General features: G+C 43.3%; 3 protein-coding genes across 4 annotated transcripts in view; 2 read left to right on the top strand and 1 right to left on the bottom strand.

Moving 5' to 3' along the window:
* Positions 1–7,805, bottom strand: part of dph5 (diphthamide biosynthesis 5) — a 48,134-nt gene extending 40,329 nt beyond the window's left edge. Inside the window, 3 exon segments of the mRNA XM_070435383.1 lie at positions 478–588; positions 7,187–7,499; positions 7,621–7,805. Coding sequence (XP_070291484.1) covers positions 478–588; positions 7,187–7,499; positions 7,621–7,805 — 609 coding nt within the window.
* Positions 7,806–8,620: 815 nt separating this feature from the next.
* On the top strand, positions 8,621–12,581 carry s1pr1 (sphingosine-1-phosphate receptor 1). The gene is made up of 2 exons (XM_023971900.2): positions 8,621–8,794; positions 9,626–12,581. The coding sequence occupies exon 2, from the start codon at positions 9,822–9,824 to the stop codon at positions 10,938–10,940; it is 1,119 nt and encodes a 372-aa protein (XP_023827668.1). The 5' UTR covers positions 8,621–8,794; positions 9,626–9,821; the 3' UTR covers positions 10,941–12,581.
* A 1,373-nt stretch (positions 12,582–13,954) lies between these two features.
* Positions 13,955–25,525, top strand: LOC111953106 (zinc finger and BTB domain-containing protein 37). Of its 2 annotated transcripts, none has more exons than XM_070435085.1 (5): positions 13,955–15,290; positions 16,471–16,553; positions 19,143–20,146; positions 20,541–20,640; positions 23,290–25,525. In XM_070435085.1, exons 3-5 carry the CDS (start codon positions 19,167–19,169, stop codon positions 23,791–23,793), a joined length of 1,584 nt encoding a protein of 527 aa, XP_070291186.1. In that variant the 5' UTR covers positions 13,955–15,290; positions 16,471–16,553; positions 19,143–19,166; the 3' UTR covers positions 23,794–25,525. The 2 variants fall into 2 exon arrangements, with proteins under 2 accessions (XP_070291186.1, XP_023827973.1); XM_023972205.3 differs by having other exon boundaries at positions 16,471–18,962.
* Positions 25,526–27,306: the final 1,781 nt, after the last annotated feature.

Here is a 27,306-nt window from a genome sequence, read left to right as displayed (position 1 = left end):
CCTGAGACCAACAAGTCGTGGATATTTATAACCTTTCTGTTGACAGCGAGACGAAATAGTACAAGGGTACCTTGTTTTCTTATGAAAAACTGTATATAAACTCAGAAAAAAAAGAAACGTCCCTTTTTCAGGACCCTGTCTTTCAAAGATAATTCATAAAAATCCAAATAACTTTACAGATCTTCATTGTGAAGGGTTTAAACACAGTTTCCCATGCTTGTTCAATGAACCATAAACAATTAATGAACATGCACCTGTGGAACGGTCGTTAAGACACTAACAGCTTACAGACGGTAGGCAATTAAGGTCACAGTTATGAAAACTTAGGACACTAAAGGGACCTTCACTACCTCTGAAAAAACACCAAAAGAAAGATGCCCAGGGTCCCTGCTCATCTGCGTGAACGTGCCTTAGGCATGCTGCAAGGAGGTATGAGGACTGCAGATGTGGCAGGGCAATAAATTGCATTGTCCGCACCTGTGAGACGCCTAAGACAGCGCTACAGGGAGACAGGACGGACAGCTGATCGTCCTCGCAGTGGCAGACCACATGTAACACCTGCACAGGATCGGTACATCCGAACATCACCTGCGGGACAGGTGTTGCGAGTTACACCAGGGATGCACAATCCCACCCTCAGTGCTCAGACTGTCCTCAATAAGCTGAGAGTGGCTGGACTGAGGGCTTGTAGGCACCAGACATCACCGGCAACAACGTCGCCTATGGTCACAAACCCACCGTCGCTGGACCAGACAGGACTGGCAAAAACTGCTCTTCACTGACAAGTCGCGGTTTTGTCTCGGGGTGATGGCCGGATTCGCGTTTATCGTCAAAGGAATGAGTGTTACACCGAGGCCTGTACTCTGGAGCAGGATCGATTTGGAGGTGGGAGGGTCCGTCATGGTCTGGGGCGGGTGTGTCACAGCATCATCGGACTGAGCTTGTTGTCATTGCAGGCAATCTCAACGCTGTGCGTTACAGGGAAGACATCCTCTCCCCATGTGGTACCCTTCCTGCAGGCTCATCCTGACATGACCCTCCAGCATGACAATGCCACCAACCATCATGCTTGTTCTGTGCGGGATTTCCTGCAAGACAGGAATGTCAGTGTTCTGCCATGGCCAGAGAAGAGCCGGATCTCAATCCCATTGAGCACGCCTGGACCTGTTGGATCAGAGGGTGAGCGCTAGGGCCATTCCCCCTGAAGTTGTCCGGGGAACTTGCAGTGCCTTGGTGGAGAGTGTGGTAACATATCACAGCAAGAACTGGCAAATCTGGTGTAGTCCATGAGAGGAGATGCACTGCAGACTAAATGCAGCTGGTGGCTACACCAGATACTGACTGTTACTTTTGCTTTTGACCCCCCCCTTATGTTCAGGGACACATTATTCAATTTCTGTTAGTCACATGTCTGTGGAACTTGTTCAGTTTATGTCTCAGTTGTTGAATCTTGTTATGTTCATACAAATATTTACATACATGTTAAGTTTGCTGAAAATAAACGCAGTTGACAGTGAGAGGACGTTTCTTTTTTTGCTGAGTTTACATGAGTCAGAGTTTTATATGTAGCAACATCTCTATTTTAGATGCGATAACGGAGATCTGCCAGCATGGAATTCATTCCTTCATAAACAACATCCAGTGTGGCTTTGTACCAGATGGCTTTGTGCCAGGTCTGGAAAGGCAGGCTTTTGTTTGCCACTGACCAGTCCTTTACGCTCCAGAGCATTGAGTAATAGTAGACCTCGATCATCATCGATCATTTGTGTTTTGAAGTTTCAAAGACACAGACTCATTGAAAGTTGTTGGATTCAAACCAAAAACTAGACATTACAATGTAGTGTTTGCCACAATCTTGGCCTGTTAGCTAGTGGGTAAGCTCAACTTGGGGTAGGACTGAACTAATTGTCCATGGGGTATTTTTACATGGCAGTTCAGGGCGAGTGACCAAGACTCATGACCTGTCCAAATCCCATTTCCTGTTCAACTGAAAGACTCTGAAAATCTGAGAAAAGATGACGAGAAAGAGAAGAGTTGTGAAGGGGGCGTTCCTCCGACAAAAGACTTTCCTCTGAGTGCAGTTCACCCTTTTCAGAGCTTGGCATAGTTTACTAAGCACCATGGCGACATGCTGGAGAACTAGCAGTGTCAATGCGCCTGTGTCATTTCATTCTCCTGGGTGCCTTAAGAAAACCTCCACTGGAGGAAGTGAATTTTCCCAAAGTTACGGTAATGTTAGATTCATCAGAGAGAAACACACTATGACGTGACAGGAATCTTAAGATGTGTTTAGGTGGTTGAGTACATAGTTCTTTACTTCTGCCTATAACAGTTTTATAGACCAAACTTGACAGAGCTTCACAAAATATAGCCTCTCACCTGATTCCAAACCAATGCTTTCTTGGAGAATAGTTCCAATCAGAGAGATGGTGGGAGTGGCACCAGTGAGGGATGGAGATGATGTCCTTCCACAGTTTACATTCTAATGTCAGTCAGCAAGCCCTGCCAAAGGAGGCGTGGGTTTGGATGCCACTTCTGACACCATGTTATGTTATAAGCTATATGGATGAGACCGAGAGACGTGTCAAGTTAACAGAAAGTTATATGGAAACAATACAGGACATTGTTTGAACTTTGACCAATATAGAATAAACCCTTTACAGGACAATGATTTTGCCTGAAATAATCATCAAATTAATCATGACAAAGACATGTGTACAGTAGCCATTAACCTTTCTGAATATGATTATCCATGACAGTGAAGAATAAGAGTATACGGCTTGCCATGTCAGAACTAGAGAAAATTTACAAGCAAGTGGGATGAAAAAGAAATGGTGGTCTACATATCAGACCTAATGTACGACCAAAACATAGTTTTTTTATTTATTTTTATTTTTTATTTTTTTATTTTACCGTTATTTTACCAGGTAAGTTGACTGAGAACACATTCTCATTTGCAGCAACGACCTGGGGAATAGTTACAGGGGAGAGGAGGGGGATGAAAGAGCCAGTTGCTTGATGTTACTGAATATTGCAATGCACACATTCATATTTCCTATTTTACTTTAACTCCAGAGAAACCAATCAAAATTGAAAGATGTATTTAATTCCTGCAGAGATTATTACTTGGAAAGATTTTTCTGCTTTAATCTTTTCTACTGAAGCTGACAGATCATAGTAAGAGCTCCCATAAATGGATTGAACCCCACAGTTTGATAACGGAAGACTAGTGACTTCTCTGTAGCTTGTTCTCACTTCTCCCCTCCCCGTTCAAGATCTTTGTGTTTGGGCGAGTGTGTGTGGATAATTTTTTTCTTCTGCATTTAAAACACAAAGCATTCTTTTGTCGGACCAATCTGCAAAGGCCCTCTAAAAGCCAAAAGGCTTACGCTGAGCTGGATCACGTCACGCTCTGATTTGATGCCCACGACAACAAATGGAGGTTCTTACTCTTTTGTTCTACTTACTTGTGTGGCCAGTTGCATGTACAGGAACACAGATGTATATGATACACACCTTTTCAAAAGTTTCAGAAAACTATGGCACTTTCTCATGGAGCCTAAATGTTTCCAGTATTCCTCACAGTCCTGGCATGTCCAGAACAGTCTCCATCTTAGAGACCTTCTGTTTTTTTAWWWTMMTTTTTTTAAATGTAACTAGGCAATGGTTGTTAACCCTGAGCATTTAGCTACTTCTCAAGGCTTTCCCCAATGCTCACMTTAATGATGGTATCCTCATGCTGTAACAAATAATTGAACTGAAATAACCAGCGGTCCTCAATTACTGTTAGCTTTACAAAGCCTCTATCACAAAACCTAATGAACAGCAACAATGTTGACCATCTCCATTCCCAGTCTTGCATTTGCTGATGAATCCCTCCCTTTGAGAATGAAGCTCCCATGATTTATATGTCAATTAAATGGAAATACTGAAGTGTCACTGTCAACCATTTTACTCTAGGGGGTGAGAGACATTCCTGGGACTTCACAGCTAGCCATGACGTGAAGAACATGTAACATATGCCTTGCAATCTCACCCCATATTGTATTTGGCATCACATTTTATTTGTTATTTAGCAGATAGTCTTATCCAGAGTGACTTACATTTTTTTCATACTGGTTCCAAATGAGAATGGAACCCAGAAACCTGGCATTGCAGACACAATGCTCTACCAACTGAGGCACACGGGACCACGTCTCATTGCTGTCTCTACTGATCATGCCATTGCATACTGTTTGTCCTTACAGGTTAACACGGACTCTCTTAAATGGTGACAATCTCAATTACATGCTCTGTAGGCCTTCCTCTGTTTGGGTGATACATAAAATGGGAACATGCTCATCTAAAATTCAATAATTCAATGCATTGTATTGATCATCCTAAAGTTTTTTGACCTGCCAGAGTTGTCCTTTTGACCTGCATTTTGATGACAGTGCTTCTGTATGTGGCCTTTATGGTCAGTATAACAAAGATTCCCAAACTATGTTTAGTGTGTGCCTGATTGGCGCTATCTATACTGACTGTGAGAACCGGATAGAGGAAGGAGAAAGGTATATTTGTTTAGGGCATTGGAAGGAAAAGGCAAGGATGTGGGGATTGTTATCTTTTGTGAAATGTTGTTCTTCCACCCCCCCTTACAACTTATATTTGACCCAGTTGAACTGGTGAAGGATTTTAGATAAGTGGTGAATGGGTAGATGATTAGAATTGGGACTCACTTTAATGTCTGTGCTTGAGGTTGGTCAGGGACATTGAAATCCTGTTAAAAGACTAAGTGTATCCTTTTCAGTCTATTTTCAATTACTCCGTCCATACTACTTGTGCTCATCCGTGTGTCTTAAATGGGACTAATAAACATCTTGATATAAGGACATACTTTGTTGCCATTTTTATTTTACTTTACACTTAGGCCTATCTAATGTAACATGAAACCCTTGGAGGCCTTGTAAAAACCTCCGGAAATTACTTTTGTTTTCTGTCCTCTCCTTCATTGACCATTTCCTGCAATCATATTCCTGTGGAATGCTTTATGAGAGCAGTGTAACGCTGTGAGTACACGCCATCGGTATGTTTACAACCCATGACTTGAGGGGGTTCTAAAAATACCTACAGCTCCCACATGTTCTACTTCACCTCTAGGTAAATCCATCACTTGTTTGAGAGAAAGGCTTTCCTTTCCACTCCTGCTTTTCTTTTTTGGGGATTCCTTTTCCACACTGACATCTGACATGGTCAACAGAACAACAGTCATGTTACCAGACACTAAATTGACTTTGCTGTGTTCCATAAATTATTTGCTGCACTTAACCTGCCCTGCAGCACTTTGTCTGTTTCTTGTATTTATTGCTTTCTTTAAACAGATGATTTGCACTCAAAACTTGATTTGTCTAGCAGTCTAAACCTATGGCTATGAAGCTAAACTGCAACAATAATCTAGAGTAGTACCGCCTACTGGGTTGAGTGGCCTATGTGCTCTCATTGTCCAACATATGTCACATCTCCATAATTTTCTAGGCTATGCTCAGAGGTGGCCTCTGAACGTGTGACTTTGTCTTGATGTAATGTCTCTGTAGCTCATATATAACTACTATAACTTTTGGCACCCTGGGAAAACATAAATCAATTTAAGTCTGGGTACGTTAACATTTATCAAACACATACAGTACTAGTATGGAGGGGAGGAGTTTATTGCATAAAGGACGATCAACCAATAGACTTTCAAGTCTTCTCACAATCCAATGACTGTGTTGGTGTGCGTGTTAGGGTTATGGACATACAGATTCTGGTGGGGTTGCACCTGGAGAAGGACTGGGATAAGGATAAACCAACCAGATGCAGCAGAATGAATAGATAGCAAGAAAGGGAGTGGAATGGGGTGATGGTGAGATGTCCAATTCAGCTGGCACATGGATGTAAAGAATGTCACAGTTGAAGTATCATGGTGGATCAGTTGGAGCACGGTGGAGCAACTTCAATGAGCACATCTCTTGGTTTTCCTCTAACCGTACCAGTGCGTTAAAGGAGCTTGTCATGTTGGGGCCTCTCCTCTTCCTTATGGGGCCAATGTTATTCACGTCCTCGACTCTCTCATGAGAGTCGAGGAAACAAAGTCCTTGGAGCTCATGAAACAAAGTCCTTGGAGCTCAAAAGCACAGTCCTCTGTTCATTCCCCTTCTCCTTTCTTCCTCTCGCCCCTCCACGTATTCTTTCTGCATGGCTACTCTCCCTCTGACCTCTCGGACATTTGAGGGGGGGGGGGTTAACATGCCTAAGGTTCCAGCTGCTTTGGATCACATTCACACAAATGTATCAAATACAACAGCAATGTGTACTGTAGCAAAGCATTAATGTGAAATGATTTGTATATACAGTCTAGAGGGCTTATTTYGATGGTCAATTTGTTTTGGATTCATGCTGATGTTCTGCTTCCATTAGGCCACTTTGGGAGCAACCACTATTGGAGGATAAATGGGCCAYAGTCCTGTGGTGGATAAAGACTGTCTAAGTGAAGGAGATCGAAAATAAACAAAGAAAGAGGTATGGCGGTGGGACTTCCCAAAATAAAGACCATGTCTCTCTCTGCAAGCAGGCTTGTGATCTCACTTGGTTTGATGGTCCAGAGAGCTGACAGCGATGGTGCCAACGCTCGCTCACAGACAACCAACTGGAGCAGGGATATAGATATTCTCCCCCTGTCAAAGAATTCACCAAAGAGACCTCTTGAAGGAAGTTTTCCATGTTGTCCTCTTTCCTTTGAGTTATTTTCCTCTCTCTTTGCTCTCTCTTTCTCACACAGACACAAACACGTAAGGATTTCCCCCCACTAATTCAAAGTAAAAATAATTAAAAAATGTAATTAACGCAAGAACATTTGATGTTGTGATTGCATAGGACTAAGTATACATCCTCTGAGGCAATACTTGGTGAAAACAGCTTTGGCAGCAATTACAGTCGTGAGCATTTTCTGGTTAAATCATTCCCAATACATAATGCAGCCACCATCATGTTTGAAACTAAGGGTGGTTGGAATGAGTCACACACAACACACACACACACACACACACACACCCCAACACACAACACACCCCCACACACACACACACACACACACACACACACACACACACACCACACACACACACACACACACACACACACACACCACACAACACACACACACACACACCAGATTAATGGGCAGAAGCATCGAGCACAGGGACGGAGCGGGACTGTGGCGCACAGGGAGGAGCTGGGACTCTGGAGCACAGGGGATGGAGCTGGGACTCTGGGAGCACAGGAGGACGGACTCTGGAGCAGGGATGGAGCTGGGACTCTGGGAGCACAGGGATGGAGCTGGACTCTGGAGCACAGGGATGGAGCTGGACTCTGGAGCACAGGGATGGACCTGGGACTCTGGGAGCACAGGGACAGAGCTGGGGCTCTGGGAGCACAGGGAGCGGTGGGGGTTACTCATGGAGCACAGGGGACGGAGGGGGTTACTCATGGAGCACAGGGGACGGAGGGGGGTTACTCATGGAGCACAGGGACGGAGGGGGTTACTCATGGAAGCACAGGGACGGAGGGGGGTTACTCATGGAGCACAGGGGACGGAGGGGTTACTCATGGAGCACAGGGGACGGAGGGGGGTTACTCATGGAGCACAGGGGACGGAGGGGGTTACTCATGGAGCACAGGGGACGGAGGGGGTTACTCATGGAGCACAGGGACGGAGGGGGGTTACCATGCGCACAGGGGACGGAGGGGGTGTGAACTCCATGGAGCACAGGACAGGGGGGGTTACTCATGGAGCACAGGGGACGGAGGGGGGTTACTCATGCACATATAGCTTGACTTAATTTGGTGAAGGGGGGTCATCAGGGGGTGGAATAATGTGCACAGCTGGTGCATTCCCAGAGATAAAAGCACAATTATTTCTGAATTTATTAATGTTATTTTTGTATCATTATTGTTTTGTTATAATTACTACCACACCGACTGCTGGCTTTACCAATACTTAAAGTAATAGTAGTAGAGGTATCATAATAATTATTAATCTGTGTCCATTCGAATATCTAAATTCATGTTAGTAAGCATACTAAATCAACTCCACCACATCGTCAGAACAGATGTTGGTATTTTTAGGCAGGCTATTCTGTTCAGATTACAATGGAGGAACATTTGGGTTGAAGCCATAATCATCTTCCCATGGATATGAAAACTATCAACACAATCTATACATCTATCTATCTAGTATCTCAGATTATTACTACGCAATTACCATTTTACAATGTAATCTCTTGTATGTACCTGGTCATTTATGCATTTTAAAATAAAGTGCAACACAAATAGCCATATCAAACCACCACTTCATTAACAGACGCTAAATTGCTTGAACGCACATACATTTGACAAATATATATATATTTTTTACACTGATTTCATTGCCTATATTAATTTAATGTATGTGTTCTTGTGGAGAATTGGAAGAATTTCTAAATGTAAGGCACACTAAATTTCGAAATTCTAAATAAATGTAATCTCTGTGAATTTACTGCTGGACAACGCGACTGGGACGGTATGAGAGGGGAGGGTTGAGTTGCGCGTGTTGAACTGACAAAAAGATTCGCTTTTACTTAGCCTATCTTGCGCACGGTGCTCAGTCCATGGGATCACTGTGGGGAAACAACTCAGCCACTGGGAAATACACAAAAAGGTTTCTTACTTAGCAAATTGTGCCAATATAAAAGGTTGACACTTGTAAAGAATATTCGCATTGATGACGACTATTATTAAGGTAAGGAAACATGACATTGACATAATTTCTATATTTTATCAATGTATTTGGTCTAATTAGGTGTCTGGCCATCATTATTAGTAGGTTATGAAGAATTTAAAATAATGCAAATAAAACAACAAAAATACTATTTGCTTTCTAAAGTAATTTAAGATCATATCTTAAATAGGCCTACAGAAGAAATCGAAAAAACATGTTTGAACAAAATAACTTTCATCTTGCTCATCACTTGCCCATGAGTTTTAAACGCATTTCAAGTGAATGTTAAGACGCCGATAGTTAGATAGTTTTGCAAGTTAGTTCTTGCAAGTTTGTTCTGAAGTTCATGATTTTTTTCCCAAACGTATTTTTCTTTTATAGCTTACTTCATAGTTTACCAATGCGTCACCCCCATCTCATTCTTACCACAGATCAGAATCAGAATAGCCTATTACGATGGTCATTTAACCTATGCACCATCGCGATACTTTTCCATCTTGTGGAATTCAGCACACAGTTCAGAATCAGGTATCATGATCGTCATGTCCATAAAGGGCCGATCTGGGTCCGACTTTTCTSATTGTTTGCTTTATCACACATTCAACAACAAAAATAGAGTAATCCTCCACTCTTTTACAAAATAATTGCCTCGGTCTCATGTTCACTTGTTTTTAGAAGGACTTTTGTTCTGTCTTTGTCTTTTGTTCAATTAGCCTACTGAATACTCAARCACCATTCCATATAAAAAGGGCAGGAGTAGCCTGAGCTAGTAAATAGATTGAAATTTAGAAAAATCTACAACAAAACATTTTCTCATGACTGTTCTAAATTGGTATTTTCAATTTTTTCCAGGAGTTTCATGATTGGGTCCAAGGACATTCTCACAATATCCTGTGACATTGAGGATTATTTGATTTGAGTGTCTGCAATGACAACCCATCAAGCGTTTAGGATTACCATTGCCAGCTGTGCCTTGACTCACCAGCTCCACTCAATGGACTAAAATCTTGAACTAAAGAATTTGGGGGATTTCATTAAAAACAGAACCATGGGTGACTCCATGTATTCTGACTTGATAGCCAGACACTACAACTTCACAGGGAAGCTCCGGAAAGTTGAGCAGGATTCCAGGCTCAAAGCGGACTCTGTGATTTTCATCATTGTATGTTGCTTCATTATTCTTGAGAATGTCTTGGTCCTGCTTACTATTTGGAGGACCAAGAAGTTCCACAAGCCCATGTACTACTTTATTGGGAACTTAGCTTTATCAGACTTGCTGGCTGGGGTGGTGTACACTGCCAACATTCTGCTGTCAGGTGCCAACACATACAAACTGACKCCCACACAGTGGTTCTTCCGGGAGGGTAGTATGTTTGTGGCCCTGGCAGCCTCAATCTTCAGCCTGTTGGCCATCGCCATCGAGCGCCACCTCACCATGCTGAAGATGAAGTTGCACAACAATGGCAACACGTGCCGTGTCTTCATGCTCATCAGCACCGTGTGGCTGATTGCAGCCATCTTGGGCGGCCTGCCCATCATGGGCTGGAACTGCATCCAGAGCATGCCCAGCTGCTCCACCGTACTGCCGCTCTACCACAAGACCTACATCCTGTTCTGCACCACCGTCTTCAGCGTCATCCTCATGGCCATCGTGGTGCTGTACGCGCGCATCTACGCCCTGGTGCGCACCCGCAGCCGCAAGATGGTGTTCCGCAAGGTCTCCAATGGCCGCGGCGGGGGTAGCGCTAGCAGCAAGAGCTCTGAGAAGTCAATGGCCCTGCTGAAGACCGTGATCATCGTGCTGAGCTGTTTCATCGCCTGCTGGGCCCCACTTTTCATCCTTCTGTTGCTGGACGTGGCCTGCGACATCCGCATGTGCCCCATCCTGTACAAGGCCGAGTGGTTCCTGGCCTTGGCCGTGCTCAACTCGGCCATGAATCCCCTCATCTACACACTCACCAGCAACGAGATGCGTCGCGCCTTCCTCAAAACGCTCCTGTGCTGCAGCGTCTGCATCCGGCCCTCCGGCAAGTTCTCCCAGCCCATTATTGGTGCAGAGTTCAGCCGGAGCAAGTCGGACAACTCGTCCCACCCCAATAAGGATGAGCCGGAATACTTGCCAAGGGAGACCATCGTATCCTCTGGGAATATCACCTCCTCTTCTTAAAGAGCCTTCTGGACTGTTGTGTGAAAAGTAGCTCCACTGCTTAGGAAATGTGGATGTATATATGTTTTTGTGCAGTGTGCAAGTGTGTTTGTGTGTGTACATTATGTATATAAATGTGTATACGTTGTGTGTGTGTGTGTGGTTTTGTTGCCCTGTGGATGTGTGTATGTACAGTATGTCAGTTTGTACAGTAAGTTGCCTCTTCAGTTTCCATTTGTTTTATCACTTCTCAAAGTGTCTGTCCATGTCAGAGAGTAGAGATGTATAGTTGTTTAGTTTGTTTTCTTCTACCCTCACATCTTCAACTGCCAGCACTGATCTGAATATTTTCATATTCAAAAGACAATGTCATAGGGAAGCACATACAGTATAACACCCAAACTATAAACCTGATTTACAGTATAGCACCTAAATTGTAAACCTGGCTTAGAGTATAGCACCTAAACTATAAACCTGATTTACAGTATAGCACCTAAATTGTAAACCTGGCTTACAGTATAGCACCTAAACTATAAACCTGATTTACAGTATAGCACCTAAATTGTAAACCTGGCTTAGAGTATAGCACCTAAACTATAAACCTGATTTACAGTGTAGCACCTAAACCCTAAAGCTAATTTACAGTATAGCACCTATATTGTAAACCTGATTTACAGTGTAGCACCTAAACCCTYAACCTAATTTACAGTATAGTACCTAAATTGTAAACCTGATTTACAGTATAGTACCTCAATTGTAAACCTGGTTTACAGTATTATGAGAAGAAGACGTTTTTGTCAAAGGTATTTTTTGTATTTAGTACAGCACTTGTTGTAAAAGTGCTAAATAAGAACCATCAACCCATTATAGGCGTTTACTGATTCTCTATAATGGGTGTTGATAGAAGAGTAAAAATTGTTTGTAGTGCTTATTGTTCTTATTGAAATATTTAAGAAATACAATGAATGAAGTGCTTGTGTATCTTCGACTTAACTCTGAAGGCTAGTACAATGTCAATTCTACCCCCTGATTGAGAATGTATTTTGTACWTGTAATTTGTTTTATTTCACTCTTATTGGATACAGTTCTTTGTAGCAAAGCAATGTAGTTGCAATAATAATTTATATTCAAAACAGCGAAAAAGGRGTTTGGTTTGTGTGACAAAGGTTATCTTTTTTATCCAGTCATGATTTTATTGTCCTTTCTGTTTCGCTTTTAGATGAAGATACTGTAGCTCCAGCCATTCAACATATTTGTCTGTCCCTCAGTTACCACTCTCAAAAAACCTTTCAACTCTCTTGTGAAAACCAGCATGCCGCAGTAATAGGGAAGGTCATGAGGTTGAAAACAAAAAAAGATTGACGTCAAAGGATAAGCAATAGCACTGGTCCATTCCTGAAAGTACCGACCCCAATAATTACTTACATTTTCATAATGGAATAAGTTAATGACAATGGGCACACACATCACCAATAGCTCACTGGAATCCTCCCATATAMATTTGTTGTTGAGAGCACCGTTAAACACCCATGGACAAGTACAATAACGCTTTTCAGGGGTCACGTAATCACAGTTTTCCAAACTCCCATGTGGACCCAAGTCATATTTTGCACATGTTTGGTTAGCTCTTAATAAATATTGGAAATAAAAAATGGTATTGTTGTTTTCTCTTGTTGTCTTTTCTTAACGGACAGGCTCAGTACAGAATGTTGTGACATTAAAGAAAAAAACTTTTTGTAACATAAAAGTTGTCATTTTGTTACRAGTTGTCATATTGTTAAAGTTGTCAAAGTTGGGTTAAATGAGGGGTTCCGACTAAGTTCTGCCACCTAAAGGTGGGGGACAGTAGTGGGAATTGGATAAATATCTGATAATAATAGGCTACTCATCTGAAAGCAACTAGTTTGGGGGGCAGGTCCAACAACTTACCCAGCTGTTTCAACAGCAGTCCTGAATAGGGTTGCAAAATTCCAGGAACTGCTTCTGGAAGTAACGTCAGCACAATAACTGTTTGTCAGGAGCTTCATGAAATGGGTTTCCATGGCCGAGGAGCCACACACAAGCCTAAGATCACCATATGCAATGCCAAGGGTCAGCTGAATTGGTGTAAAACTTGCCGCCATTGGACCCTGGAGCAGTGGAAACGGGTTCTCTGGAGTGATGAATCACACTTCACCATCTGGCAGTCCGACGGACGAATCTGGGTTTGGCGGATGCCAGGAGAACACTACCTGCCTAAAGTTTGGTGTAGGAGGAATAATGGTCTGGGGCTGTTTTTCATTGTTCGGGCTAGGCCCCTTAGTTACAGTGAAGGGAAATCTTAATGCTACAGCATACAATAACATTCTAGATGATTCTGTGCTTCCAACTTTGTGGCAACAGTTTGGGGAAGGCCCTTTCCTGTTTCAGAATGACAATGCCTCTGTGCAGTAAGCGAAGTCCATACAGAAATGTTTTGTCAAATGAGATGTTTGACAAGCAAGTGTCCACATACTCATGTAGTGTATATATAAAACACAGGTAAATCCCATTTTTGACTGCACTGGGCCTCAAATCGTGCTGGATTATGATATGATACTTAGCGCCTCCCTGTGGCTATCTGTTGTTATTGCTTCAGAAAGTTGTTTTTTGGTACAACATTTAAAATTTCTTTACATGAATATGTATGGCAGGTGTAATTCAAACGCATTATGTTGCTAATGACACATCACTTTCATATTATGTATCATATGTTTAATGCCAACTATTTAGGAAAAATTTGAATGAAAATTACCTACCTGCTTGGCCCTTTAAGCTCCTTGTCCACCGCCTGTTCTGTTTTTTAGCTATTGTCCTTTCATCGGCTGTTGCTATAATAGCTTGCTTGCATATTTTAGCTAGCTAGTATTCAGGCATATATTGAATTAGCTTGCTCTATGCAAGATTAAACTAACTCCGTTATCTTTTAGGAGATTAATCTACCGAAATTAAATAATAAAATACTCAACAATTCCCTCCAGTAAGAGCCTACTACCATGTATTGTAGATATGTGATAGTAGAGTAGTGGCCTGAGGGCACACACTTAATGTGTTGTGAAAAGTGTTATTAATTGTAATGTCATGTAATATTTTTAATTGTATATAACGGCCTTAATATTGCTGGACATCAGGAAGGAGTAGCTGCTGCCTGGGCAGTAGCATAATGGAGATCCTTAATAATGACAAATACTGCTGCTCATTATCAGACAAACTGACGCGGGAATCGAGCCCTTCAAACTCGATTCAAGCTGTTGGATACTTTTTTTGCAACTTTCGCAGGCAAGTCTTTTATTTCAATTTTTGCGGATGAGCTACTACCTACTTGGTATAGAGACATCACATAGAACTGTGTTACTTAGTAAACTCAACTCCATATACATCTGGTTTGAGTTGAGTTGCAATGAGTGTCGAGTCTGTCAGTCGATACTTGTAAAACTAATTTTAATCTTTAAATGCCTATCGTGTACCTATGTTTGTCCTGTGTACATGCAGGCTTTTTGGTGTGTGCTGAAATCCGTCGTTTTTTATTAAAACGCCATTTTTTGTGACGTCAAATTGCGCTCAGTAATCCACTGTTTCCCAGTGGAGGCTGAAATTACGACTTCAACCGTGCGCTACCACTCGATACTTTTACAATGATCCATTCTATAACTTACTATGTACCCGTGCTTATCCTGATCGTTATAGAGTTGTCAGTCGGAGTTGGAATCCATCGTTTTTTTAATAAAAAATTGCATTCTGTGCATCCCCTGTCAAAACTAAAGAATCTGCTGCTCTTTCTCCGTTAACAAACAATGGCTCCCTTGGCAGCGGTCGCGTTCAATTGTACTTTTATAAAAAACTACGGATTTCAGCACCCAAGGAAAAGTTTGCAGTTACACAGGACAAACATAGGTACATGGTAGGCGTTGAAGAATTGTTATTTTTACAAGTATCGACTGACACTGACTCGATGTAGTCGTAAGTACACACCGCTGACAGTTATCGCAACTCAATTTTATTGAGATGTATATGGATTTGAACGCGATCAAGATTAAGCCTTTATGGGCCCTGGAAAGGGAGGGATAGCACTAAAAGTGGTCAACATAATTTATCTGCAAGAAATATTTGCCAAAAATGAGTGTTATAAACAACACTTTGGGAGAATACAAGAAAGAATTGAGTTGAAAAATGAATAATTGATAGAGTACTGTGGATGACAATATCCCTGTGAACCTCTCATGCCCTTGTAACCTTGTGAATCTAAGGTAAACAAAACTAACAACATTAGACAAAGGGTCAGGTTTGAGTTTGTTTCCAGCTTCACAACCCCTGGACACCATGTGTGTCCATGTCGGTTTTATTGAGCCTTTGGTGAGTGTACTGTATTAGGCCACTTTCTTTTCTGATTCCAATCGTTTTACCATCAAGTGATTTTGTTTTGATTCCTGAAATAAATATTACACTGTTATCATCTGCAAAAACGAGTAAATCATAATGTGACAGCCGTCTCTCTGCTGTGCTGTCTCAAGGTACTGGATATACTTTACAGAATGTTGTTATTTGCACTTTGCTTTTCTTTGCACTGTTTCGGCCGTTGAAACCAACTATAGAAAGAATTATCAAAAATAACCCAGCAAGGAAGTAAGAAAGGATCCACTAATTACAAGGGGTAATCCGAGTAACCCAATCCATTAGGTTAATCACGAAGCCCAGCAGCACTTGGTCAAAATAACCCAACATGTGTTCTATGCTACATTGACCCAGCGCTGCGTTCGTGAAATAACCTAAATTGGGTTGTTAAACACATACATTTTGGGGTGCACATTTGGTGAGTGTCCAGTTCTGTGTATTACTGTTTAAATATAAATATTACACTATTTTTAGTGTTGACTGTAATTGCACAGGTTGTGCTTATGGATAACACAGTAGAGGTGAACTGTATACCCCACACCAACCACACCACCAGTTGTAGGGTGGACAGGGGTGGAATTAATCTCGATCAGATTCCTTGTAAACACAACATGACTATAACTAACCCATAGCCTATGAAATCCCTATTCGACAATTACTACTACTCCCATTACTACTGCCATCACTACTGCTGCTGCAGTGCTTGTTGTAGCGCTGAGTGGACATAGGAACAAAGTGCATTTTGTGGCTTATAAAAGTGTTAAATACAAAGTGTTGACAGTGCTGAGTAAGAACTTCAACATAAACTCACAAAACATTTTTACTGTATTCGTTGACAGTCTCTCTAGTCATTGTTTTAAAAGTTTTGAAATCTCACAGTATTAACTGCTGTAGCTTTCTTTTATGCCTGCTACGTTACTGCATGTACTTCACCTGAGCCATCCGACTGGCCAGCGGTAGGCCTATAGTGCACTTGATTTGCTCTCTGGGCCCGCTGGGAAGGAAGAGACACATGAAATGGTTCAAAATGGTAACAGTTCGCCTACACGGGGCACAGGGAAGCTGAATCGGGTACACCTACTGTCAACAGCCCCAGACGAATAATAGGAACACAAGGCTTTATWATTTTATTTTTTTACAGAAATGTTTGGTGATCGATTAGGAATGCCTTGGAGATCGACCAGTGGATCGCGATCGACCGGTTGGTGACCACTGCTCTAGAAAGTTGAGTGAAGTTCAATCTCATGCTTTTCTCTGTGGGCTGACATTTCTGTACGGCAGTTCCGGGGAGCTGTGTGGCAATCTTAGAGGGAACATTGCTGATGATTCAACCATAAATGCATCAGCAACCACAGCTAATGAAGTCAATGAAACCCTTAACAAAGAGTTGCCGTCTGTTTTGGAATGGGTGGCCAGTAATAAACTGGTCCTGAACATCTCTAAAACTAAGAACATTGTATTTGGTACAAATCATTCCCTAAGTTCTGAATCTGGTAATGAACGGTGTGGCTGTTGAACAAGTTGAGGAGACTAAATTAATTGCCGTTACCTTAGATTGTAAACTGTTATGGTCAAAACAGATTCAATGGTTGTAAAGATGGGGAGAGGTTTGTCCGTAATAAAGAGATGCTCGGCTTTTTTGACACCACACTCCACAAAGCAAGTCCTGCAGGTTCTAGTTTTATCTTATCTTGATTATTGTCCAGTCATATGGTCAAGTGCTGCAAAGACCTGGTTAAGCTGCAGCTGGTCCAGAACAATTACACATGATACTGACACACACACACTTAACCCACTAGACATGCCACCAGGGGTCTTTCACAGTCCCCAGGTCCAGAACAAATTCAAGGAAACATACAGTATTAAACAGAGCCATGAGTGCATGGAACTCCCATCTTATGTAGCACAAGTGAACAGAAAACCTGGTTTTAAAAAAACAAATAAAGCAACACCTCACGTACACAACGCCTATCCTACGTGACCTACTTGTTGTGTATATGTATTGACATGTATGTGTAACTGATGTATTGTGTGTGTGCATCTATATGCATGTTTTGAAATGTATGTAAATTGTAAAGTCTTTTGTCTGTAATGTCTTTTTCATTACACGTCGGACCACAGTAAGACTAGCTGTCCCAACTGGCGTTGGCTAATGGGATCCGACGGGGACCAGTACGAAAAAAGTATCAAAATGTAGGCACTCACTACTGTAAGTCGCTCTGGATAAGAGCGTCTGCTAAATGACTAAAATGTCAATAAAAATCCTAATAAATAAAATAAAATCCTCAACTGTCAAATCAAGCAACTTTTGGGCTCCCGAGTGGCGCAGCAGTCTAAGGCACTGCATCTCAGTGCTAGAGGCGTCACTACAGACCCTGGAACGATTCCAGGCTGTATCACAACCGGCCGTGATTGGAAGTAGGGTTAGGGTTTGGCCGGGGTAGGCCGTCATTGTAAATAAGTATTTATTCTTAACAGACTTGCCTAGTTAAATAAAGGTTAAATTAAAAAACAACTACCAAACGCTGAAAAAAACGAAGGAACCAGCGATATTTATAACTAGTTCATCAAGATAACTAATCTGTGTATTTTACAGTGGGAGTAAATAAAACACAGTGGGCAGAACAAGCAAGGAGTTGGGCAAAGCCAAGCACGAGCTCACGAGATCCTATTGGCTCGTTGTAGCATGTATTTGCATATCTTAAAACTTTGACATAGCGTCAAGTCTATGAAACTTAGTGAACTTGTTCGTAAAATATTTTAGTTTTGGGAACAGAAAAATGTATTGAGATCAGATGTTTAATCGATGAGAAAATTACCTGAATGTCGGCCCAGTTTTACCTAGTTCCATCCTCTCACTACKCGCGACTGGACTTCCTCTCACTACCATATTTGGTGTTGAGAAAACGTTCTGAACGTACGCTTCAGCGTTATAGCCCCTATGACTTGTCTGAGTTAACCCTTCGTTTGCGCCATAAACATCTATTTGACTTCAAGGTATTGCATTCTGGGAACCGATGTTATTTTATCCCGCGTCTTTTCTGTTCTCTAACGACTTGTCCATTAGAAGAGAACACTACTTCCCATAATGCAAATGTAGTCCCCCCCCCCAGTCAAAGTTGGTCCGTCTGCTGTGAAATGAAATTGGAAAATGAGAGCAGCGAAAGGAGTAACCGAGGAGATAAAATTGAAAATATTGCACATTGACATCAAATATGCGACAGTACCGCAGTTGTATTAGCGACGGTTCGTTATGACAAACGTTGCACGGTGTTCTGTCTTGCTCCGTTTTTGTTAGCTATATGGATGTTGAACTAGCTGGCTAGCCACCTCCCTGTCACGAGCAACGCCGGGGTGTATTCTTCGTTTAGACTTCGGTTCATCACCGTACTGCATGTTGCAGTGGCCGAAAGGAGGGCCAGGGCTCGGTTATAGCATTTGAGATTCACCGCTGTACAAGAGCATCAGTTCACAACATTTGTCAACAATGCACAACTCGTTGCAAGCTATAATTATTGCCATCTTTTATGCAAGTTAGCCAGTCAGCAGTTAATATTATGGCACAGTACAGAAATTAATAGCCAGTAACATTTCATTGCCGTGGTACAAGTGCAGGTGGTGCATTCCGAAAAGGTATGCAAGTTGTCCTCTAGCAAAGTTCGGTTAGGTTGTCAAACAGTTGAGCTATATGTCTGCAAGTTTCCAACTTGTCAATATTCTTTTTGTGTACATGAAGTAATATAAAAGTGATTTTTTTCATTATTGTATCATATATATAGCTAGATAATTATCATGTCCCTTCCCTCTGCACAGTGATAAGGGATCATACACGGCAGGATGGAGCGAGGAGGCACCATGGAGCGAGCAGGTAGCATCCAGCTGGACGTCCCTGAATTTAGCAACTCTGTGCTGTCCCAACTGAACCAGCTGCGTATGCAGGGGCGGCTGTGCGACATAGTGGTGAACGTGCAGGGCCAGAGCTTCCGTGCTCACAAGGTTGTGTTGGCTGCCAGCTCCCCTTACTTCCGAGACCACATGTCACTGGGCCAGATGAGCACTGTGTCCCTGTCAGTCATCCGCAACCCCTCGGTGTTTGATCAGCTCCTCTCATACTGCTACACCGGGAGGCTGTGCCTGCAGCTGGCCGACATCATCAGCTACCTGACGGCCGCCAGCTTCCTGCAGATGCAGCACATCATTGACCGCTGCACGCAGATCCTGGAGGGCATCCATCTAAAGATCAGCCTGGCGGAGGAGGAGCTGGGGGCCGGAGGGGGGCACAGGGGGGCTGGGAGCTTGGAGGAAGGAGGAGGAGGTGGGGTAGGAACATCAGGGTGCTCCGTAAGCCCGCGCCACAGCAGCCCCAGGGTTCTGGGCCCTCAAGGAAGCAGAACCCGAGGTGCCATGGATATCCGAGAGGTGGGAAGCCCAGCGGGGGAGTCCATGAGCCCCCAGATGGTGGAGCACAGTGGGCTGGGCCCGGAGGGTCTGCCTGGGGGGGTGGAAGTGGGCAGCAGGCTGGGGAAGAAGCCCATACTGCGCATCAATCGGGCCGGCCAGTGGTACGTGGAGGCAGAGTCGGAGAGGGGGAGCGGCGGTGAAGAGGGGGAGTCAATGAGGGTGGTGGATGGTTTGAGGATAAAGACGGAGAGGATGGAAGAGTGGACGYGGGTTGATACCCAGGAAGAAGGGAGCGGGGCGGAAGAGGGAGCAGCCATGATGATTGACACGTCCGGGTGCAGCTCGCTGGTGCAGGAGGGTATTGTCACGGGGGCCAAGAGCTCTCAGCCCTCCAGCAGCTTCAGTGAGACTGAGAGGTGGGTACAAGTTCCAGGGAAGCAGTCACTTTATATAATATATATGCCATTTAGCAGACACTTTCATTCAAAGTGACTTAGTCATGTGTGCATACATTTTTTTCCTATGGGCAGTCCCGGGAATTGAACCCACTATCTTGGCATTGCAAGAACCATGCATCTGAGCTACACCATGTAAAAGGAGTGTGCATGCACGTTTTAAACTGAAGTAAATTTCAGTACAAAGTACCTCAGAAAAGCACTTTGGGTAACATTTTAAGATTATTGAGTGAAAATTCTATACAAAAGCAGCCTACTATATGTATTGCTAATGGAAGATGGAGTGCTAAGGTAAATGYCTCAGTGGACTTGCCTGCTGAAGAGGTTTGAGGATCAAGTATCTTTGTCCTGTCAGGTTTAGTCCTACTGGCAGTGTGGTGGTGATGGCAGAGAGACCGAGAGCCAAGAGTGAGTCACCCAGCAGAGTAGACGACCAGTGCCATCCCAACTCGCAGGTATGTGTCACCCTCATCGACTGGTATCCTACCCTGGTGGTCAGCACTCTGCATTTCCAAAGTCCACCATACAACGCTAGTCCAAAAAAAAGCTAGCTTTCAGTCCAGGTGCAATCAATGATCTTTTAAGGTCTCAAGGGAGGTTATGGATTGGTACACTAGCCTGTTACATACTCAATGACTATAGCACTGAGCCGCGTACTCTATGATTAAGGGGTTTACTACTAAGGGGAATCATGCATGTTGTGTGCATTCCTCATGGACACGTACAAACATAGAGGTGATGATGATGATGCAGGCCCTGTGAACAACTCCTTAATCTGGCCCTGTGGAAAGTCCTTAATTAGATTTKAGAAATACTCCATAATACAGGAAGAGAAGACTTTCCCCAACACCTATGACATCAGCTTATATTAAGGGTCTTAGTTAAGACATAACTATTATGGGAACCCATGACAGAAGTGTGGTACCTTCGACAACAATTCCAACTGCAAATACAGTGCCTTGCAAAAGTATTCATCCCCCTTGGCGTTGTTTTCCTATTTTATTGCATTACAACCTGTAATTTAGATAGATTTTTATTTGGATTTCATGTAATGGACATACACAAAATAGTCCAAATTGGTGAAGTGAAATAAAAATAAAAACTTGTTTCAAAGAATGATATAAATAAAACGGAAAGTGGTGCATGCATATGTATTCACCCCCCCCCCCTTTGCTATGAAGCCCCTAAATAAGATCTGGTGCAACCAATTACCTTCAGAAGTCACATAATTAGTTAGATTGCACACTTGGACTTTATTTAAGTGTCACATGATCTCAGTATATATACACCTGTTCTGAAAGGCCCCAGAGTCTGCAACACCACTAAGCAAGGGGCACCACCAAGCAAGTGGCACCATGAAGACCAAGGAGCTCTCCAAACAGGTCAGGGACAAAGTTGTTGTGGAGAAGTACAGATCAGGGTTGGGTTATAAAAAAAATATCAGAAACTTTGAACATCCCACGGAGCACCATTAAAGACCATGGCACCACAACAAACCTGCCAAGAGAGGGCTGCCATCAAAACTTACGGACCAGTCAAGGAMGGCATTAATCAGTTAGGCAACAAAGAGACCAAAGATAGCCCTGAAGGAGCTGCAAAGCTCCGCAGCGGAGATTGGAGTATCTGTCCATAGGACAACTTTAAGCCGTACACTCCACAGAGCTGGGCTTTACAGAAGAGAGGCCAGAAAAAAAATAAGCAAACACGTTTGGTGTTCGCCAAAAGGCATGTGGGAGACTCCCCAAACATATGGAAGAAGGTACTCTGGCCAGATGAAACTAAAATTGAGCTTTTTGTCCATCAAGGAAAACGCTATGTCTGGCACAAACCCAACACCTCTCATCACCCCGAGAACACCATCCCCACAGTGAAGCATGGTGGTGGCAGCATCATGCTTTGAGGTTGATTTTCATCGGCAGGGACTTGGAAACTGGTCAGAATTGAAGGAATGATGGATGGCGCTAAATACAGGGAAATTCTTGAGGGAAACCTGTTTCAGTCTTCCAGAGATTTGAGACTGGGACYGAGGTTCACCTTCCAGCAGGACAATGACCCTAAGCATACTGCTAAAGCAACCCTCGAATGGTTAAAGGGGAAACATTTAAATATCTTGGAATGGCGTAGTCAAATCCCAGACCTCAATCCAATTGAGAATCTGTGGTATGACTTAAAGATTGCTGTACACCAGTGGAACCCATCCAACTTGAAGGAGCTGGAGCAGTTTTGCCTTGAAGAATGGGCAAAAATCCCAGTGGCTAGATGTGCCAAGCTTATAGAGACATACCCCAGAGACTTGCAGCTGTAATTGCTGCAAAAGGTGGCTCTACAAAGTATTAACTTTGGGGGTGAATAGTTATGCATGCTCAAGTTTTCAGTTTTGTTTGTCTTATTATTTGTTTCACAAWAAKAAATATTTTGCATCATCAAAGTGGTAGGCATGTTGTGTAAATCAAATGATACAAACCCCCCAAAAATCTATTTTAATTCCAGGTTGTAAGGCAACAAAATAGGGGAAATGCCAAGGGGGGTGAGTACTTTCTCAAGCCACTGTAGCAATTATACACACTGAGTGTACAAAACATTAGGAACGACTTCCTAAAATTGAGTTGCACCACCTTTTGCCCGCAGAACAGCCTCAATTCATCGGGGCATGGACTCTACAAGGTGTTGAAAGCATTCCACAGGGATGCTGGCCCATGTTGACTCCAATGTTTCCCACAGTTGTCAAGTTGGCTYGATGTCCTTTAGGTGGTGGACCATTCTTGATGCACACGGGAAACTGTTGAGGGTGAAAAACCCAGCAATGTTGCACTTCTTGAAACAAAATGTTGCGCCTGGCACCTACTACCATACTCTGTTCAAAGGCACTTAAAAAGTTTGTCTTGCCCATTCACCCTCTGAATGGCACACACAATCCATGTCTCAAGGCTTAAACATCCATCTTTAAGTGCATTTAACAGGTGACATCAATAAGGGATCATAGTTTTCACCTGGTCTGTCTATGTCATGGAAACAGCAGGTGTTCCTAATGTTTTGTACAGTGTACATCTAGTGTTACAATGAGTGTTGACAGTCTTGAGACGTACCTCTTGTTTGTCTTTCAGGGGGAGGAGCAGGCTGTGTTGGGCGGCTACGAGGAGTACCTGCGTGAACAGGTGGCTGACCGCTGGTGCCACTACAACCCTCGACTCACCTGCATCTACTGCTGCAAGTCCTTCAACCAGAAGGGCAGCCTGGACCGCCACATGAGGCTGCACATGGGCATCACACCTTTCGTGTGCCGCATCTGTGGCAAGAAATACACCCGCAAGGACCAGCTCGAGTACCACATCCGCAAGCACACAGGAAACAAGCCCTTCCATTGCCACGTCTGCGGGAAGAGCTTCCCCTTCCAGGCCATCCTCAACCAGCACTTCCGCAAGAACCACCCGGGCTGCGGCCCTCAAGAGGTGGCCCACAGCGCCTCCCCAGAGACCACCACTGTCTCTTCCCGGGGGGGGCAGAACGAGGAGGGGTCGCCCAGCCAGGAGGAGCCAGATGGGGGTGGAGGTGGGGCCTCTTTCAGAGAGGGTGTCCAGGCCTCTGTCTCCACCACTGGGCCTGATTGACCCAGTGGACCAGGGAGGGAGATGGTTGGGGTATAGGAGGACAGGGTATAGGTTAGGTTAATGGTTTGTACTCTCCTGCCAGGGGAGGAAAGACAATGTATGTTGAAGTTGCTTCAAAGGAAAGGATAAAAAGGGGGAGGTCAGAAGGTCAAGTCCATCCAGGGTGGGATTTTTATAAGCWTTTTTTTTTTTTATCCTTCGACTAAACCGCAGGGACAGGAGAACGAAGCAACAGAGTAGTTTGATATGGCACTTCGTAATATGTCGTTATTTATAAATGATATTTCCGCTTTAAACCATATCTACCTTCACAATACAAACATGAACAGATTAAGCCAACACATGAAGAAATGCCACACACTCCCAATAACCTCACAACACTGAATGCAGTGGTTTTTATTTGACTATTTTCTTATGTTAGTTTTATTATTTTGTATAATAACTACATACAATTTCAATTCTTGCATTTTGTCTTGAGACAATCTTGAACAGATGGGGGTCAGTGATAATCAGACTCTTCTTCATACATTATATGGGCAATTCCACGGTTACTCATGGTTTTCACATAAAAATGTATGTCAAACAAAAAGCAATGGTTGCAAAGTTAAACAAACCATACACATTTTTACACAAGGACTACTTTTAACAATTTCCAATTTTACAAAAACACATTTACTTGAGGTAATAAAAACATTTACTTGAACAGTGCAGAGGCAAAGTTTGGTATCAGAATGACAGCACCAACAGCACAAACCGTCATTCTGTTACCAAACTTTGCATCTGCTCAAGTAAATTAATTTTTGTCAAATGTTCTGTGTAATTTGTTAAGTAGCCCTTGTACATAGTTGTATGGTTTGTTTACAGAGAGCATCACTGTTACTGTGGAATTGCCCATGTGCCAGAATGGCTTAAAAATGCAATTCCACATGAATAGTAGATATGGCGCAGTGAACAAAACCAGTTAATTTGGTTGAGTAATGAGTACAATTATGAAAATAAGACTGATGTCGGTCTTATGACGATTTTATGTCATGCGTCTTAACACGGCTAAATGCATTCAGAAGTATACCATTATTTAATCACTGCAACACTTTCACAATGTATTAAGATATTGGCAAAGGTAAGAGGCCTTTTAAAGAGGACTCTTGTTAATCCATATGTATTTGACCCATACCTCCATATTCTTTAACCAGCTGCTGAATGCATACTTCTATACAGGAACACAGGAAACTTATTTTTTATTTTATTTTTTAACCTCAGATAAGCTACAATAAAACTCTCTTACCTCTCACACATCACTACGCAATACAGCTCTGCTCCAAGCAGATTGGTCGATGCACTCAGTTGAATTTACAGTATGTTCTAATTTTTCTATGTTGTGGTTAACTACCTTTTTTATAAGTGACAGTTTTTTTTGCATAAGCGCATCTTCTGAACATTTTTTATCTAGCTCTGACAATGTATCTGGAGGATGTAGAGACAAGATTGTAATGGAGGACACTCATATCGCTATTGGGGGTGTCCTAAGGAGGAGAGATGAGACTCTGCAGCTGTTCTGTAGTACCACCCAAGAGAAAGACTCTGCAGCTGAACTGTAGTACCACCCAAGAGAAAGACTCTGCAGCTGAACTGTAGTACCACCCAAGAGAAAGACTCTGCAGCTGAACTGTAGTATCACCCAAGAGAAAGACTGCAGCTGTTCTGTAGTACCACCCAAGAGAAAGACTCTGCAGCTGTTTCTGGTAGTACCACCAAGGGAAAGACTCTGCACTGTTCTGTAGTACCACCCAAGGAAGACTGCAGCTGTTCTGTAGAACACCCAAGGAAAGACTCTGCAGCTGTTTGTAGTACCACCCAAGAGAAAGACTTCTGCAGCACTGTTCTGTAGTACCACCCAAGAGAAAGACTCTGCAGCTGTTCTGTAGTACCACCCAAAGAAAGACTCTGCAGCTGTTCTGTAGTACCACCCAAGAGAAAGACTCTGCAGCTGTTCTGTAGTACCACCAAGAGAAAGACTCTGCAGCTGTTCTGTAGTACCACCCAAGAGAAAGACTCTGCAGCTGTTCTGTAGTACCACCCAAGAGAAAGACTCTGCAGCTGTTTGTAGTACCACCCAAGAGAAAGACTCTGCAGCTGTTCTGTAGTACCACCCAAGAGAAAGACTCTGCAGCTGTTCTGTAGTACCACCCAAGAGAAGACTCTGCAGCTGTTCTGTAGTACCACCAAGAGAAAAACTCTGCAGCTGTTCTGTAGTACCACCCAAGAGAAAGACTCTGCAGCTGTTCTGTAGTACCACCCAAGAGAAAACTCTGCAGCTGTTCTGTAGTACCACCCAAGAGAAAGACTGCAGCTGTTCTGTAGGACCACCCAAGAGAAAGACTCTGCAGCTGTTCTGTAGTACCACCCAACAGAAAAAACTCTGCAGCTGTTCTGTAGTACCACCCAAGAGAAAGACTCTGCAGCTGTTCTGTAGTACCACCCCAGAGAAAGACTCTGCAGCTGTTCTGTAGTACCACCCAAGAGAAAGACTCTGCCGCTGTTCTGTAGTACCACCAAGAGAAAGACTCTGCAGCTGTTCTGTAGTACCACCCAAGAGAAAGACTCTGCAGCTCAACTGTAGTACCACCCAAGAGAAAGACTCTGCAGCTGACTGTAGTACCACCCAAGAGAAAGACTCTGCAGCTGTTCTGTAGTACCACCCAAGAGAAAGACTCTGCAGCTGTTCTGTAGTACCACCCAAGAGAAAGACTCTGCAGCTGTTCTGTATACCACCAAGAGAAAGACTCTGCAGCTGTTCTGTAGTACCACCCAAGAGAAAGACTGCAGCTGTTCTGTAGTACCACCCAAGAGAAAGACTCTGCAGCTGTTCTGTAGTACCACCCAAGAGAAAGACTGCAGCTGTTCTGTAGTACCACCCAAGAGAAAGACTCTGCAGCTGTTCTGTAGTACCACCCAAGAGAAAGCTCTGCAGCTGTTCTGTAGTACCACCCAAGAGAAAGACTCTGCAGCTGTTCTGTAGTACCACCCAAGAGAAAGACTCTGCAGCTGTTCTGAGTACCACCCAAGGAGAAAGACTCTGCACTGTTCTGTAGTACCACCCAAGAGAAAGACTCTGCAGCTGTTCGTGTAGTACCACCAAGAGAAAACTCTGCACGCTGTTCTGTCAGTACCCCCAAGAGAAAGACTCTGCAGCTGTTCTGTAGTACCACCCAAGAGAAAGACTCTGCAGCTGTTCTGTAGTACCACCCAAGAGAAAGACTGCAGCCCACTGATGCTACAGATGTTCCATCACCAAAGGATAGACATGCTTGCTACAGTGGAGTGTGTTCCACTGGAAATCAATCATTAAGAAGAGGAGGCATCCAAAGGAATTGAGAGGACAAGCCAAGGGTCGTATTTCCCTCCCTCGCAGGGAGGCCAAAATAACTACGCCAAGCACTTCAATTAAGGAGGGGTTTGAAATAATTACATTTTTAAAGAAATATGTCAAAGATATATCGCAAATTGAATTTA

Source organism: Salvelinus sp. IW2-2015, linkage group LG26, assembly GCF_002910315.2.
Source record: "Salvelinus sp. IW2-2015 linkage group LG26, ASM291031v2, whole genome shotgun sequence".
In the NCBI taxonomy this organism is placed as follows: Eukaryota; Metazoa; Chordata; class Actinopteri; order Salmoniformes; family Salmonidae; genus Salvelinus; species Salvelinus sp. IW2-2015.
This window is presented reverse-complemented; position numbering and strand designations above follow the sequence as displayed.